This window comes from Asterias rubens, chromosome 11, assembly GCF_902459465.1.
Source record: "Asterias rubens chromosome 11, eAstRub1.3, whole genome shotgun sequence".
In the NCBI taxonomy this organism is placed as follows: domain Eukaryota; kingdom Metazoa; phylum Echinodermata; class Asteroidea; order Forcipulatida; family Asteriidae; genus Asterias; species Asterias rubens.
Window position 1 is genome coordinate 11,738,066 of NC_047072.1, and position 12,798 is coordinate 11,750,863.

Sequence of the window (12,798 nt, forward strand, 5' to 3'; positions counted from 1 at the left end):
ACCAAAATTAATGACCAATTATGAGTTCATGACGAATTGAAACCACTTTGGTTCTATTTACTTACAAAGACTGCTCTTTGACTTTGAAATTTACCTGAATATGAAACATTAAACCAGGACATGTACAAAACTCACATGTACTTTAAATTAGAAAAAACAAGTAATGACTACTTCTACATGTATGAAAGCTGGAGTTTAAAATAAAAACATACAATAAAAAAATTACTATTAAACAATCATGAATTCATGATGATCCAAAACCATTTTGCTATTATTTATTTACAAAGACTGCTCTTTGATTTTGAAAAACTGAATATGAAACATAAAACCAGGTCATCGTAAACAAACGTCATGTTCTTTAAAATAAAATAAAAATAAAAAAATAAAAAAAGTAACTGTTACTTTTATATGAATGAAAGCTTGAGTTGAAAAAAGGGAAACATAACAAAAATTTCTGAACTGATCGTGAAGAAGACTGGCAAAGACATGCTGTTTTATCATTTGAATTGAAGTGATTTGGTTTTAAAATTTGAATAATGTTTGTATTTTGTTGTACGTACAACAAATGTGTAATTATTGATTGATATTGAAGACTGGATGCGTAATTGGTGATGATTGACAAATTAATTGAAACTTTTTAATCTGAATGCTTCCGTTAATAATACCTTGTATTATTTAATCTTAAAATGAGAAAGAGATATTAAAAGACATCAGAAATGTACATTGCTGCTAAAATACTTCATTAGGACAAAAATTGCTGCAAAACTTCAGTCTTATTAGTTTTACCCCCCCCCACCCCCGTCTGTAAAAAATTCACTGTTCAAAGACCACGTACAAAACATGTTGTTCTTTGATTTTTAGAAAAAATGACATCCCAAAGAATTGACAATTGAATTCAATTCCATTCAATTTAATATTTATTGTCAAAAAAAAAAAAAGGAAATTTGCTTAATCTCTTTGTCGTAGGGAGTATGCTCATATAACAGATATGCTTACAGGTTGGTTTAAACTAGTCTGTGTAGATAACTGGAGTATTGAAATGATGTAGTTTCCTCAAAAAATAAATGTTGTATCTTATCATCGTGAATTGGATAGTTTTTGAATAGCCTGTCAGACTGTCAATGAAATAATTGTATTTAGTTAGAAATATTAACATCCACAGGGTCAGTGTGGGTCATTAGTGGTGATTTCACGGACCGTTAGAATTTCAGAGAAAAAGATGGTCCCAGCAGTTAAATGCACATAGTATACGGGAAATGTAAGGTCATCTTGGTTCCAGACTTTCCATCGGAAATGGTGTCGTCAAACCCAAACTGCTTCCCACGTCCATGGAAAGACCAAGGACGTCGTGTAGTCCTGAATCTTTTGAATCTCCGGTGTCAAATAGTCAGACTGGTGATGAGTGCGGACATGTTTGGAGAAAGCTGGTGTGTTTGGTTTCAGGAGCTTTGTGTTTTGGACTCTGGAAACTTCTGTGTTGTGCGGTGCAACTGCTGCAAAGAGTTTGTTTTCCCTGCATAATCTACGATATTGTTAGTCTCTCTTCAAAACGGTCTTTTCTCTTGTTGTCTCTTTTGGATTATTTTATATGCTTCGTGAACTCGGACAAGCAGTGGTGGTTTCTTTTTCTTCATGGTGAGTGCTTCCTGGTTTTAAAGCCAAAGTATAACTTTGGGTTTTGGAACCGTTCAATTGTTTGAGAAACAATTTTATTTTAAAAGGTGGTCGCAATTTTTAGATATCGCCAAAATTCAGGAGCGAATATGTCTACGCAAGAAGAAAAATCAATAATTGGAATAATATACACAATCTTCACAGATTCAATTGGGCCATAAAAACAGATATCTTTTTACTTAACCATATTACTTTGAAGTGAAAGGGAGTTGCGAGATAACTATGAAAGAAAAAACACCCTTGTCACACGAAGTTGTGTGCTCAACATCTCCCCATACTCGTTACCAAGCAGGTTTTTATGCTAATAATTATTTTGAGTAATTACCAATAGTGTCCACTGCCTTTAACATACATTTTCCACTGGAAATGTGTGTGGGGCAATGAGGCAATGCCCATGTGGAATGGAGACAGATGCTACATGTACTAGGCCCGACTCAGTACAAATCAAGTCTAAAATTTTGTGAGTGTTACCAGTTTTTACAGAACCACCTCTTTGGGACAATTGCCTGAAGCATTGGAAGTTTATGTTGAGAACATGTCCAGACAAATTACAGTTCACTTTTGTAATCAGAGTAGTTTTGTGGTGGAGTTGCGGACAGCTTTGTGGCCGATTTTGGGTGACATTTTTGGGATGACACTTACTGCCTCTCCGACCATGTTTCTGCAGAATGTTTCCTGAAAATAAACCCCTCTTCCCATGTTCTGATGAATTAATTTGAAAATCTCCCAGAACATGAAAACTTGTTTTTGCTTTTGCTGAATGTAAATATCTCCCTGATTGTTGGACACATTCTCCCTCCTGATAATGGAAACCAGGCCTGATACTTCACAGAGGCAGCGAAGGCGATTGCCTCCATGCCCCCTCGTCATTGCCTTGGGGCCCTTTAAATGCTCCAGTACAATTTCCTCATAGAGTGCCCTTTACCTAAGAGTAAATGCCTTGGTGCCCTTGCCCTTTCAAAAACGAAGCAAACATGCCTGTGAAACCCTTCTCAATCATGTTGAATGTAATTCTAGATAGCTCCCTGATTGGGTATAAAATCTCTGTGATTGTAAGAGTGCAAATGATGACAACTCTGGTATGTTAGACTACATTGTATTAGTTAGAGTCAGCTTTGATGGCGCAGATCCCAACCAATCTGTAACTGGTCAATATTGATTAAATTTATGTATTCAGTCTGACTCGGCAGTTTTGTTTTGTTTTGGAAGTAGATCCCTGGCCACTAATCCATTCCAGATAATTCTGTTATTTCCTTCATATGACACGAAACTTTGGCTATAGTAACATTAGGCCGATACGCATAACTTTTTTGTTTTTTTACTACTTCATACCGTGTTTCAACAATTTCTTCTAAGCATAAGCAAACATGAGCAGGATACTAATCATTGTTTTTGTGATATGGAGTTTTGACTTGTAACCTTTATTCTGGTAAGCATACCGTTGTTGTGCTTAGCTAATTTGTGTGCTGTAAACTGGGCTTCAACAATTTCTGCTATTCTAAAATGAGCAGGATACAATTTATGTAATACGTGATTGGTACAATATCATTGTACTTGTGGAATGGAATTTTGGCAGGTAACCTTTATTCTGGTAAGCATAACTTTGTTGGGCTTAGCTACTTTGTGTGCTGTATACTGGGCTTCAACAATTTCTGCTATTCTAAAATGAGCAGGATATAACTTATGTAATATGTGATTGGTGACAATATCATTGTACTTGTGGAATGGAATTTTGGCAGGTAACCTTTATTCTGGTTAGCATAACTTTGTTGTGCTTATCTAGCTACTTCTTGTGGGCAGGATACTTATCACTTTGTACTTGGAATTGGGATTTTGGCTGGTAACCTTGTATTCTAGTAACTTTGTTCTGAATACTTGACTTCAACAATGTCTGCTCAAATGAAAAACGAGAAGGATTCCAATCACATGGAACTTTTGATTTGGAATTTTGGTTGCTGGTAAGCATAATTTAGTTGTGCTTAGCAACTTCCTACGCTGTATACTATACTTACAGAACAATTTGCAGATCATCATTTATAAGCAATAATTGAGCATGGCTCCACTCACATTGTACTTTCAATATAAACGTTTGATTGCAACCATTATTTCGGTGAACAAAAAGTTGTTGTTCTTATTGAACTTTTTGTGATGAGCTACTTCTTACACACATCTTGGACCGTTGGGTCTTGGTCTTTGAAAGCTATTTACCGAAGAAGAGTACAAGAGTACAAGTTCATCGTCTTATCTCCTCATACCAAAAAGGTCCAAAGATCACAGTACACTCAATCTCCCTCTCCCCTATCATAGTCTGACACCCAATAAGACCCCAGCCCCGATTGTTTACTCCTTATCTATTGGGGGAAAAAGGCTTCAAGTTTAACGCTTTCCCTAGCACACTATTCCCTAATTAGATATCCTTAGTTGTTCCAGCTCTGTATCGATGTAACCCCACCTGTTTTTCTTTTCTTAAGTCTGTGACAAGACAACTAATTGAATAAGTGGATATTGGTTGTACTTTTAAAGTGATTTTATAGCAGCTTTAGGGGGGAGTATGTCCGTCATACGGTGTTGCTATCTACATGTAAGGGCCTTGTCACACGACAAAACTTTTGCAGGCAACTTTGAGGCAACCGACTGCAGTGCATGCTGCAGGCCTACTTTGGTACATGTAGAGCCCACATGGGTCATTCTTTAAACAATGTCTTAAGGCCCGGTCCCACTGCAGCGATAACGAGAGCGATACAATAACGACGCAAAGATAACGTATTCTTTTGGTTGAATGAGCGTGTGCGTATTCTGCGTGGAGCAATTCAACCAATAGAGGCGTTATCTTTGCGTCGTGATCGTTATCGTTTTCAATATCGCTGCAGTGGGACCGGGCCTTTACAGTGTTGCTGAACATTTTCTTTAGAAAAAAAAATACTGTACCAAAAAGTTTCTTGAACTTTATAACCCCAAGTGGTTACCAAAAGGTGGTCAGAAATGTCTTCATTTCAACGTACCTCCTAAAATTAGGTTCCTAGTTTCACAGCTTTATATCACCATTAACTCTCACTCACCCCTGTCTGAAAAAAATTAGACGTAACTAATCTCGTTTGACAGGTTCCCTTTTTTCTTTTTGTCTTTTGGTTTCCGGATGTCCACATGTATGAATGTTTGTTCTTGGGTATCCTGGTGCTAACATAGCAGAACAAAATGAGGAAGTTAGAACTGTGATCGCTGAACGTATCCTATTGGCAACGTACCAATAGTTAAACTTAATCTTCCTCTCCCGGCAGGGTTTAAAGCCATTGGACCCTTTCGGTAAACAGTATTGTCCAAGGCCCACACTTCGTGTATCACAACTTCTATATCAAATAAGAAACCTGTGAAAATTTAGGCTCAATCGGTCATCGGAGTCGGGAGAAAATAACGGGAAAACCCACCCTTGTATCCGCGCGTTTCGCCGTGTCATGACATGTGTTTAAAATAAATCCGTAATTCTTGTTAACGAGAATTGATACTGTTTTTCTGTTTTCTCAAAAAGTAAAGCATTTCATGGAATAATATTTCAAGAGAAGTATTTCACCACTACCTTCTGTAAACCCTGTAAGTTATTTGTAAATCTGTGAACTTTTTTTTTTTTTTTCAAATTTCCATCTTTCAAGTATGATAGAGCTGTTGATAAGAAGGGGTAACTTTTACTTTAATGAAGGGTCACCAGCTAAACTGCCTGGCTAAATGTACTTATAATGACTGGTTCCCTTATATTCTTCGCTGAAGTAGTGCACAAATATGCAAGGCTCCAGTCTATAATAATAATATTAAAGTCTTATATAGCGCACGTATCTACCAACAAGGTACTCAAGGCGCTGAGTCTATACAAACTTTCAGAAAGATAGGTTATTACTGCAGTGATGAGTTCTGAGACCCAATTATTTAGCACTTTATAAGGGTTATAAGCCACAGCCAGGAACACCAGGGCGAACCCCTTCTCTTTTTGATAAGTGCACTGGGTTCTTTTACATGCGTTTACACAACACATGGGACCAACGACTTTATGTCCCATCCGAAGGACGAAGCAATGGTTAAGTGTCTTACTTAAGGACACAAGTGTCACGGCTGGGGATTCGAACCCACACTCTGCTGATCAGAAACACCAGAGTTTGAATTCGTTGCTCTTAACCGCTCGGCCACGACACTTCCAATGAGACAAGGGAGACAAGGGAGGGTGTACATATTTTTGGTAATTACTCCAAAAACTAATTACCATAAAATCGTACTTGGTAAGAACCACTGCAGCTGTTGTATAACTGAGTAATGTGGTTTTAGAGAAAAGCATTAAAACATTTCCAGCCTGAGAAACGTTTCTGCTTGAATCGCAGAAACGTTCCTCAGATTGTGTATTCCAAGAAGGAATTATTCGTTTTACATGCGTGTAGACCATAACCGCTTCATAGACAAAACCCAATGTAATAATCTTAGCAGACTAGTTTGATTCCAGCTTAAAAGTACATAGGTTAGCAAAGTACCAGCAGGTCACATTAGCATGGCATTTTGGCTGGTAACTTGTTCTTGTTTGACTGCTGTCTGCTTAGCAAAGTTTTTCATCTAGGAGTTTTTTTTCCGTGGTTTCCTTAGTTTCATTTACGTATGACGCCAAATCATTCTCGAAAATGACACTTAAGACTGTAATAACAATATCTAAATAAGGAAACTTTATGAACATATGACAATATTTTGCTTTTGTGTTTGAAACATCTGACATGGTGTGTTTCTTTCATTTCTTCTAACAATAATAAGGGGAGGTATGATCTATAAGCAATTTGTCTGTTCCTCTTGACTTCTTTAAAGGCACTGGACACTATTGGTAATCACTCAAAATAAATAGCATAAAAACTCACTTGGTAACAAGCAATGGAGAGCTGTTGATAGTATAAAACATTGTGAGAAACGACTCCCTCTGATTCTGAAGTAACGTAGTTTTTGAGAAAGAAGTAATTTTCCACTAAAATATTTGAATTGAATTTGAGACTGCAGATGAGGTCTCAAATTCAAGCATCTGAAAACACCCAACTTGTGCGACAGGGGTGTTTTTTCTTCTATTATTCTCTTGAAACTTCGACGAGCAATTGAGTTCAACATTTCACAGGTTTGTTATTTTATGCATACATGTATGTTGGGATACACCAAGTGAGGAGACTACTCTTTGACAATGGGCCATATTTTTGACCGCGTGAGGGCGCTCTCAATCACTTCCGGGGGTATATTCAGTTTTTAAAGATTGGAACACATTATAACCACAGACATCTAATCCATCACAGACAATAAGACTTTTAAAGGAGCCGTTATAATCCACCTCTAAAGCAAATTGAAACTACGGCGCAACAAAAGTGACAGAACGCCTATTAATTTGTGCAGGCCGAATCGCGTGTACCCCCGGAAGTGATCAAAATACTATTTATAGCGCCCTCGCGCGGTCAAAAATAAGGGGCATTACCAAAGGCGTCCAGTGCCTTTAAACATCCCTGACATCATGATTAGTCACTGTTTAAAGTATCAATGAGAAGCAACTATTGTTAATAATAATAATAAAGTTTATATTGCGCATGTATCCACCTTAAAGCCATTATGACCATGTTTCAATATATCCAAAAGTTTGGGTTCAGAATGCCTAACGGTTTTGACAAAACCTGGGGAGAAACCTTGATAAAGACCTTAGCAACCTGTCATTAACATGATAATCAATTTGAGACCCCCATTGTTATTATAATACGTTGATGTTTTTTCCTTGTAAATTGGATCAATGGCTATACTTGTCTTAAGGGCACTGGACACCTTTGGTAATTGTCAAAGACCAGTCATCTCACTTGGTACACATTCATATGCAATACATATCAAACCTGTGAAAATTAAAAACACCCTTGTCCAGTCTTCTCACTTTGTGTATCTCAACCTGCACAAAATATCAAGCCTGTGAAAATTTGAGCCCAATTGGTCGTCGAAGTTGCGAGAGAATAATGGAAGAACAAAACACCCTTTTCACACAAGGTGTGTGCTTCCAGATGCTTTGAATTCGAAACCTCAGCTGAGGTCACAAATTAAATCCAAATATTTTAGTGAGAAATGACTTCTTTCTCGAAAAACTTTGTTACTTCAAAGGGAGCCGTTTCTCGCAATGTTTTATATTATCAACAGCTCTCCATTACTCGTTATACCAAGTACGATTTTATGCCAATAATTATTTTTAGTGTCCAGTGTCTTTAGTCATGTTAATGCGCTACCTGTAATGTACTGCAAACCTAAACGCCCATTTACCTGAAGAATCAAATGACTCAGCCACCTCTAATCAGGTGATTCTCTCCAACTCAACAATAGTCTGGAATTTTCTATTGTTCTTTGTCTTAAAATAAATGCAGTAACCTGAGGACCTTTTGCTCCTTGGCCTCGTCCCACGAGGTTTCGAAAAAAAAACTGTGCCAAATTTTTTGTTATATTTTATTTATTGTATTGGTCACTGGTGATTGATTTTACATAAGGTTAGAGTTAGAGAATATAATGTCAACAAGAAGATGATTAACCTTTCAGATCAATTAATTTTCTTATAGACCATCACCGACATTTTATTTTCATCTGGCCATACATGTATATTATATTCCGATTGGAATGGATGGTGTAGTGCTAGCAGGTAATGTAATTAGGAAGGCTCGTGTAGGTCCCTTAATAAGGGAATTCGTACCTGCGGCTTGAACGCCTTATTATAGAACCTTCACCGTTCACCCAGGAGCTAGAGTGTCATCAGGTGGGCTTAGTCAAAAAGCGTCAAAGGAAGAAGCACAAAAACCCCCCTCGGTGACAATGGATTGTCAGGCGGGGGAGCTGTTTGACCACGCCCTCTTGAGATTAAAGGGGTGGAATCACCCTGTGTCTTAAAGGCAGTGGACACTCAAAATAATTGTTAGCATAAAAACTTACTTGTTAAAGAGCAATGGCAAGCTGTTGATAGTAAAAAGCATTGTGAGAAACGGCTCCCTCTGAAGCAACGCAGTTTTTGAGAAAGAGGTAATTTCTCACTCAAATTATAAAAGACTTCAGGCCTGAAGCCTTTTATTATGCATCTGAAAGCACACAAAGTTGTGCACCAAGGGTATTTTTTTTTCTTTCATTATTCTCTTGCAACTTCAATGACCAAATTGAGCCGAAATTTTCACAGGTTTGTTATTGATGCATAATGTTGGGATACACCAAGTGAGAATACTGGTCTTTGACAATTACCTAACGCGTCCAGTGCCTTTAAAGGGGGTGTAATGTGGGTTAATCTCCGGCGGTTGATCACCGTGATTATCGTAAAGCTACCTTGTAATAGGGAAGAGGATGTCGGCTTTTATGAAATGAAAATCTGTCAGTTGATGATACATTCATATTGCGGTCATAATTGTGTCATAGCGTCATGCCTGTATGCTTTGTTTTTGAAAGGGCAAGGGCATCAAGGCATTTTCTCTTTGTAAATTTTTACTGGAGCATTTCAAGGCACCAAGGCAATGACCAGGACGCATGGAGGCAATCGCCTTCCTTGCCTCTGTGAAGTATCAGGCCTGCTTTTGAGTGGCATGATGTTCATTATGCTGAGCAAAAGCTTGGCCAACTTTCAAAATAATTGTTAGCATAAAAACACTTCAGGTAACAAGCAATGCAGAGCTGTTGATAGTATAACACACTGTGAGAAACGGCTCCCTCTGAAGTAATGTATTCTCGAGAAAGAAGTAATTTCCACTAAAATATTTGAATTTGATTTTGAGACCTCAGAATTAGATTTTGAGGTCCCGAAATCAAGCATCTGAATGCACACAACTTTGTGTGACAAGGGTGTTTTTTCGGCAACTTCGACAACCAATTGAGTTCAAATGTTCACAGGTTTGTTATTTTATTCATGTATTGAGATACACCAAGTGAGAAGACTGGTCTTTGACAATTACTAAAGGTGTCCAGTGTCTTGAAGGCAAGGATAATTGTCAATGATCCTCTTTAAAGATAACAGACAAGTTCCCTTTAAATCATTACCTCACCAGTGTATTCCTGATTGTAGATTTTTTTTTTTTTTTTTTTTTAAACAACAATTTTTATTATGAAAACGGAAATTGATTTAGCACATCAGTTCCTGGTTCGGACAAGTAGAAAAGCATAACATCTCAAAAGGGGATCAGTAATTACTGTCACATGCTTGTTGATGAACTTCAAGTAGATCAGGCTTCGGTGAATGATTTTTATCGGCGAAGACCAGGAGAGAGTTCAAGGAAGGCCAGCTGGTCGAACATTGGATTCCCCTGTTTTATATTTCTTGGATTGTTTTATTCTTTCAACCAAAGAAACTTTAGATGTGAACGGTATTCTGAAAATGCCTGTACATACATGCCTGTAAATGTCATATCTTTGGATGAGCTTCTGGGATGACTGATGTTAAAGGGTGTGTAATGCCATTGATGATTATAGGTTTTGTTTTTGTTTTGTTTTTGTTTTCTTTGGGGGGGGGGGTGGTGAAGTTATCATCAGTAAGTAACTTCATACTACTTAAGGTCAACTTTTGGCTTTTGAAGAGTTCATTCTTATCTTAGGTTACGACTCGATGGCTACATTTCTCAGGGCTTGAATGTGGGTTGGGGTTCATGTCATTTCCAGCACCCTGGAAGATTTTGTTTAGTCATAGATACATTGTTGTAGAAGATGCTTTAGAAATTTTTGTATTATTTGATTTATTTGGCATATAAGTCAAACAGTACAAACAGAATGCATAAAGAACAAACCAAAACAAAAAGCCAGTTGCACATGCCTGGAATTTAAAAAGTTAACTAAATAACTGATGCAAGCCTTAAAGGCAATGGACACTATTGGTAATTGTCAAAGACTAGTCTTCTCACTTGGTGTATCTCAACATATGCATAAAATAACAAACCTGTGAAAATTTGAGCTCAACTGGTCGTTGAAGTTGCAAGATAATACTGAAAAAAAAAAAAAAACTTGTCACACGAAGTTGTGTGCTTTCAGATGCTTGATTTTGAGACCTCAAATTCTAAATCTGAGGTATCAAAATCAAATTCATGGAAAATTACTTCTTTCTCGAAAACTACGTCACTTCAGAAGGAGCCGTTTCTCACAATGTTTTATACTATCAACCTCTCCCCATTACACGTTACCAAGTAAGGTTTTATGCTAATAATTATTTTGAGTAATTACCAATAGTGTCCACTACCTTTAAACTCCGATGCCAGTGGCTAAATTGCATTATTGCAATACATAATGGTGGCATGGGTTGATAGTTGGTAGAGCACTTTCTTCTCACCACTGTGGCCGGGGTTCGATTCCCAGCAAGCTATAGCGCCATATTTTAGTGGAGTTGTGTGTCGGTTCTCTCCTCTGCAATTTTGAATTTTCTTTAGACCCTCCATGTTTCCTCCCTCCGGAAAAATCAAATATATTCTTTATCTCTGGCTGTACCATGGGTCACATATGGGTCAAAAGGTAGCTGGCTGCCGAAGGCGTGCCCTTGCAATGCATGCCAGCAGCTCGGACACTGTAGCTGCTTCCTTTGCACATCAGGTTCTGAGCTGCGAGTAAGGATGTTTAGCCTCCCAAAAGGGAAAGAAATTGCTGTGTGGGGAATCTTCTACTTGAAAGGCACTGGGCACATTTGGTAATTGACAAATATAATAAAAGTGGCTTCTTACATTGTATATATGGCTCGCATATTTGCACTCGGTGATGCTCAGGCGCTTTAACATACACTATTTTCCTGCAAGTTACATGTACATGTACTTGTATGTGGGACAACATGCACGTTTGAATTATGAGATCTACACCTTTTACTAAGCACCAAAATCCCCTTTTCAACTAGAGGAGGAGGACAGGATGATTTATGTTGCGCTTAAAGGTACATTCTTACCAAAAACTTTTACAAATAACAACCACAACAACTAAGGCACTGGACACTATATTCATAATTACTCAAAATAATTGTTAGCATAAGAACTTACTTGGTAATGAGCAACGGAGACCGGTTGGTAATGTAAAACATTGTTAGAAATGGCTCCCTCTTAAGTAACGTACATGTACTGTAGTTTACAAGGTGCTGGGGCACAATATGTACATGTATGCAAAGACCAGTCTTCTCACTTGATGTATCCCTATACATAAAAAAAAACAAATCTGTGAAACTTTTGACTCCATTTGTCATCAAAGTTGCAAGAGAATAATAAAAGAAAACACACCCTCGTTGCACAAAATGTGTGTGCTTTCAGATGCATAACAAAAGGCTTCAGGCCTGAATTCTTGTATTATTTGAGTGAGAAAATCATGACTGTTTCTCAAAAACTACAGTACATGTACGTTACTTGAGAGGGAGCCATTTCTAACAATGTTTTACATTACCAACCGGTCTCCGTTGCTCATTACCAAGTAAGTTCTTATGCTAACAATTATTTTGAGTAATTATGAATATAGTGTCCAGTGCCTTAATTGTTGTGGTTGTTATTCGTAAAAGTTTTTGGTAAGAATGTACCTTTAAGCGCAACATAAATCATCCTGTCCTCCTCCTCTAGTTGAAAAGGGGATTTTGGTTTAAGCGTTTTTACAATATGACTCTATTCTTAGATTACCCAAAAATGAGTAACAGATGGCGTCGTGAAACGAGACTTGTGTGTCATCATTTTAGGATGATTAAAAAAGCCGAGCTGTGATTAAAAATAAAGATGACCACCATGTCTGGGGTTGGGATGGAGGGGGAGGGGGGGGGGGGGCGTCAGAGCCTTCTGCTGTGCATTAACCGTGTCATGTATAGACCTGTCAGGGATGAGTGGTTCAATGCGCCGGACTTGTGATGATATTGGTTACCAGTGAGTAACAGTACTGAAGGCATATGAACATGTTGTAGCAATCAAGCGGTGCCCATGGGAGGCAGGACTTGTTCGTTGAGTGGGTCACCTTTAGTCTAGAAGAAGAAAGGCTGTTAAGGGATTACAAATATTTTCATTCAGCACTTTGATGCAATCAGGGTCCAATTTCATAAAGCCGGTTACAAGCATTTAAACACTTGCTAAGCATGGATGAAATCTTGCTTAACAGAATCTGGTTACCGGCCATAGTTGCTAAAAA

At 37.8% G+C, this 12,798-nt stretch overlaps 1 protein-coding gene across 5 annotated transcripts in view; it reads left to right on the plus strand.

Moving 5' to 3' along the window:
• LOC117296283 overlaps positions 1-12,798 on the plus strand; it is a 91,133-nt gene that overhangs the window by 38,050 nt on the left and 40,285 nt on the right. Inside the window, exon 1 of one of the 5 annotated variants that reach the window (XM_033779129.1) lies at positions 1,295-1,635. The exons of the other annotated variants lie outside the window; for them this stretch is intronic. Coding sequence (XP_033635020.1) covers positions 1,633-1,635 — 3 coding nt within the window. The 5' untranslated portion in view covers positions 1,295-1,632. Of the gene's footprint in view, positions 1-1,294; positions 1,636-12,798 lie in introns of those variants that run through there. 5 annotated transcript variants of the gene reach the window in all.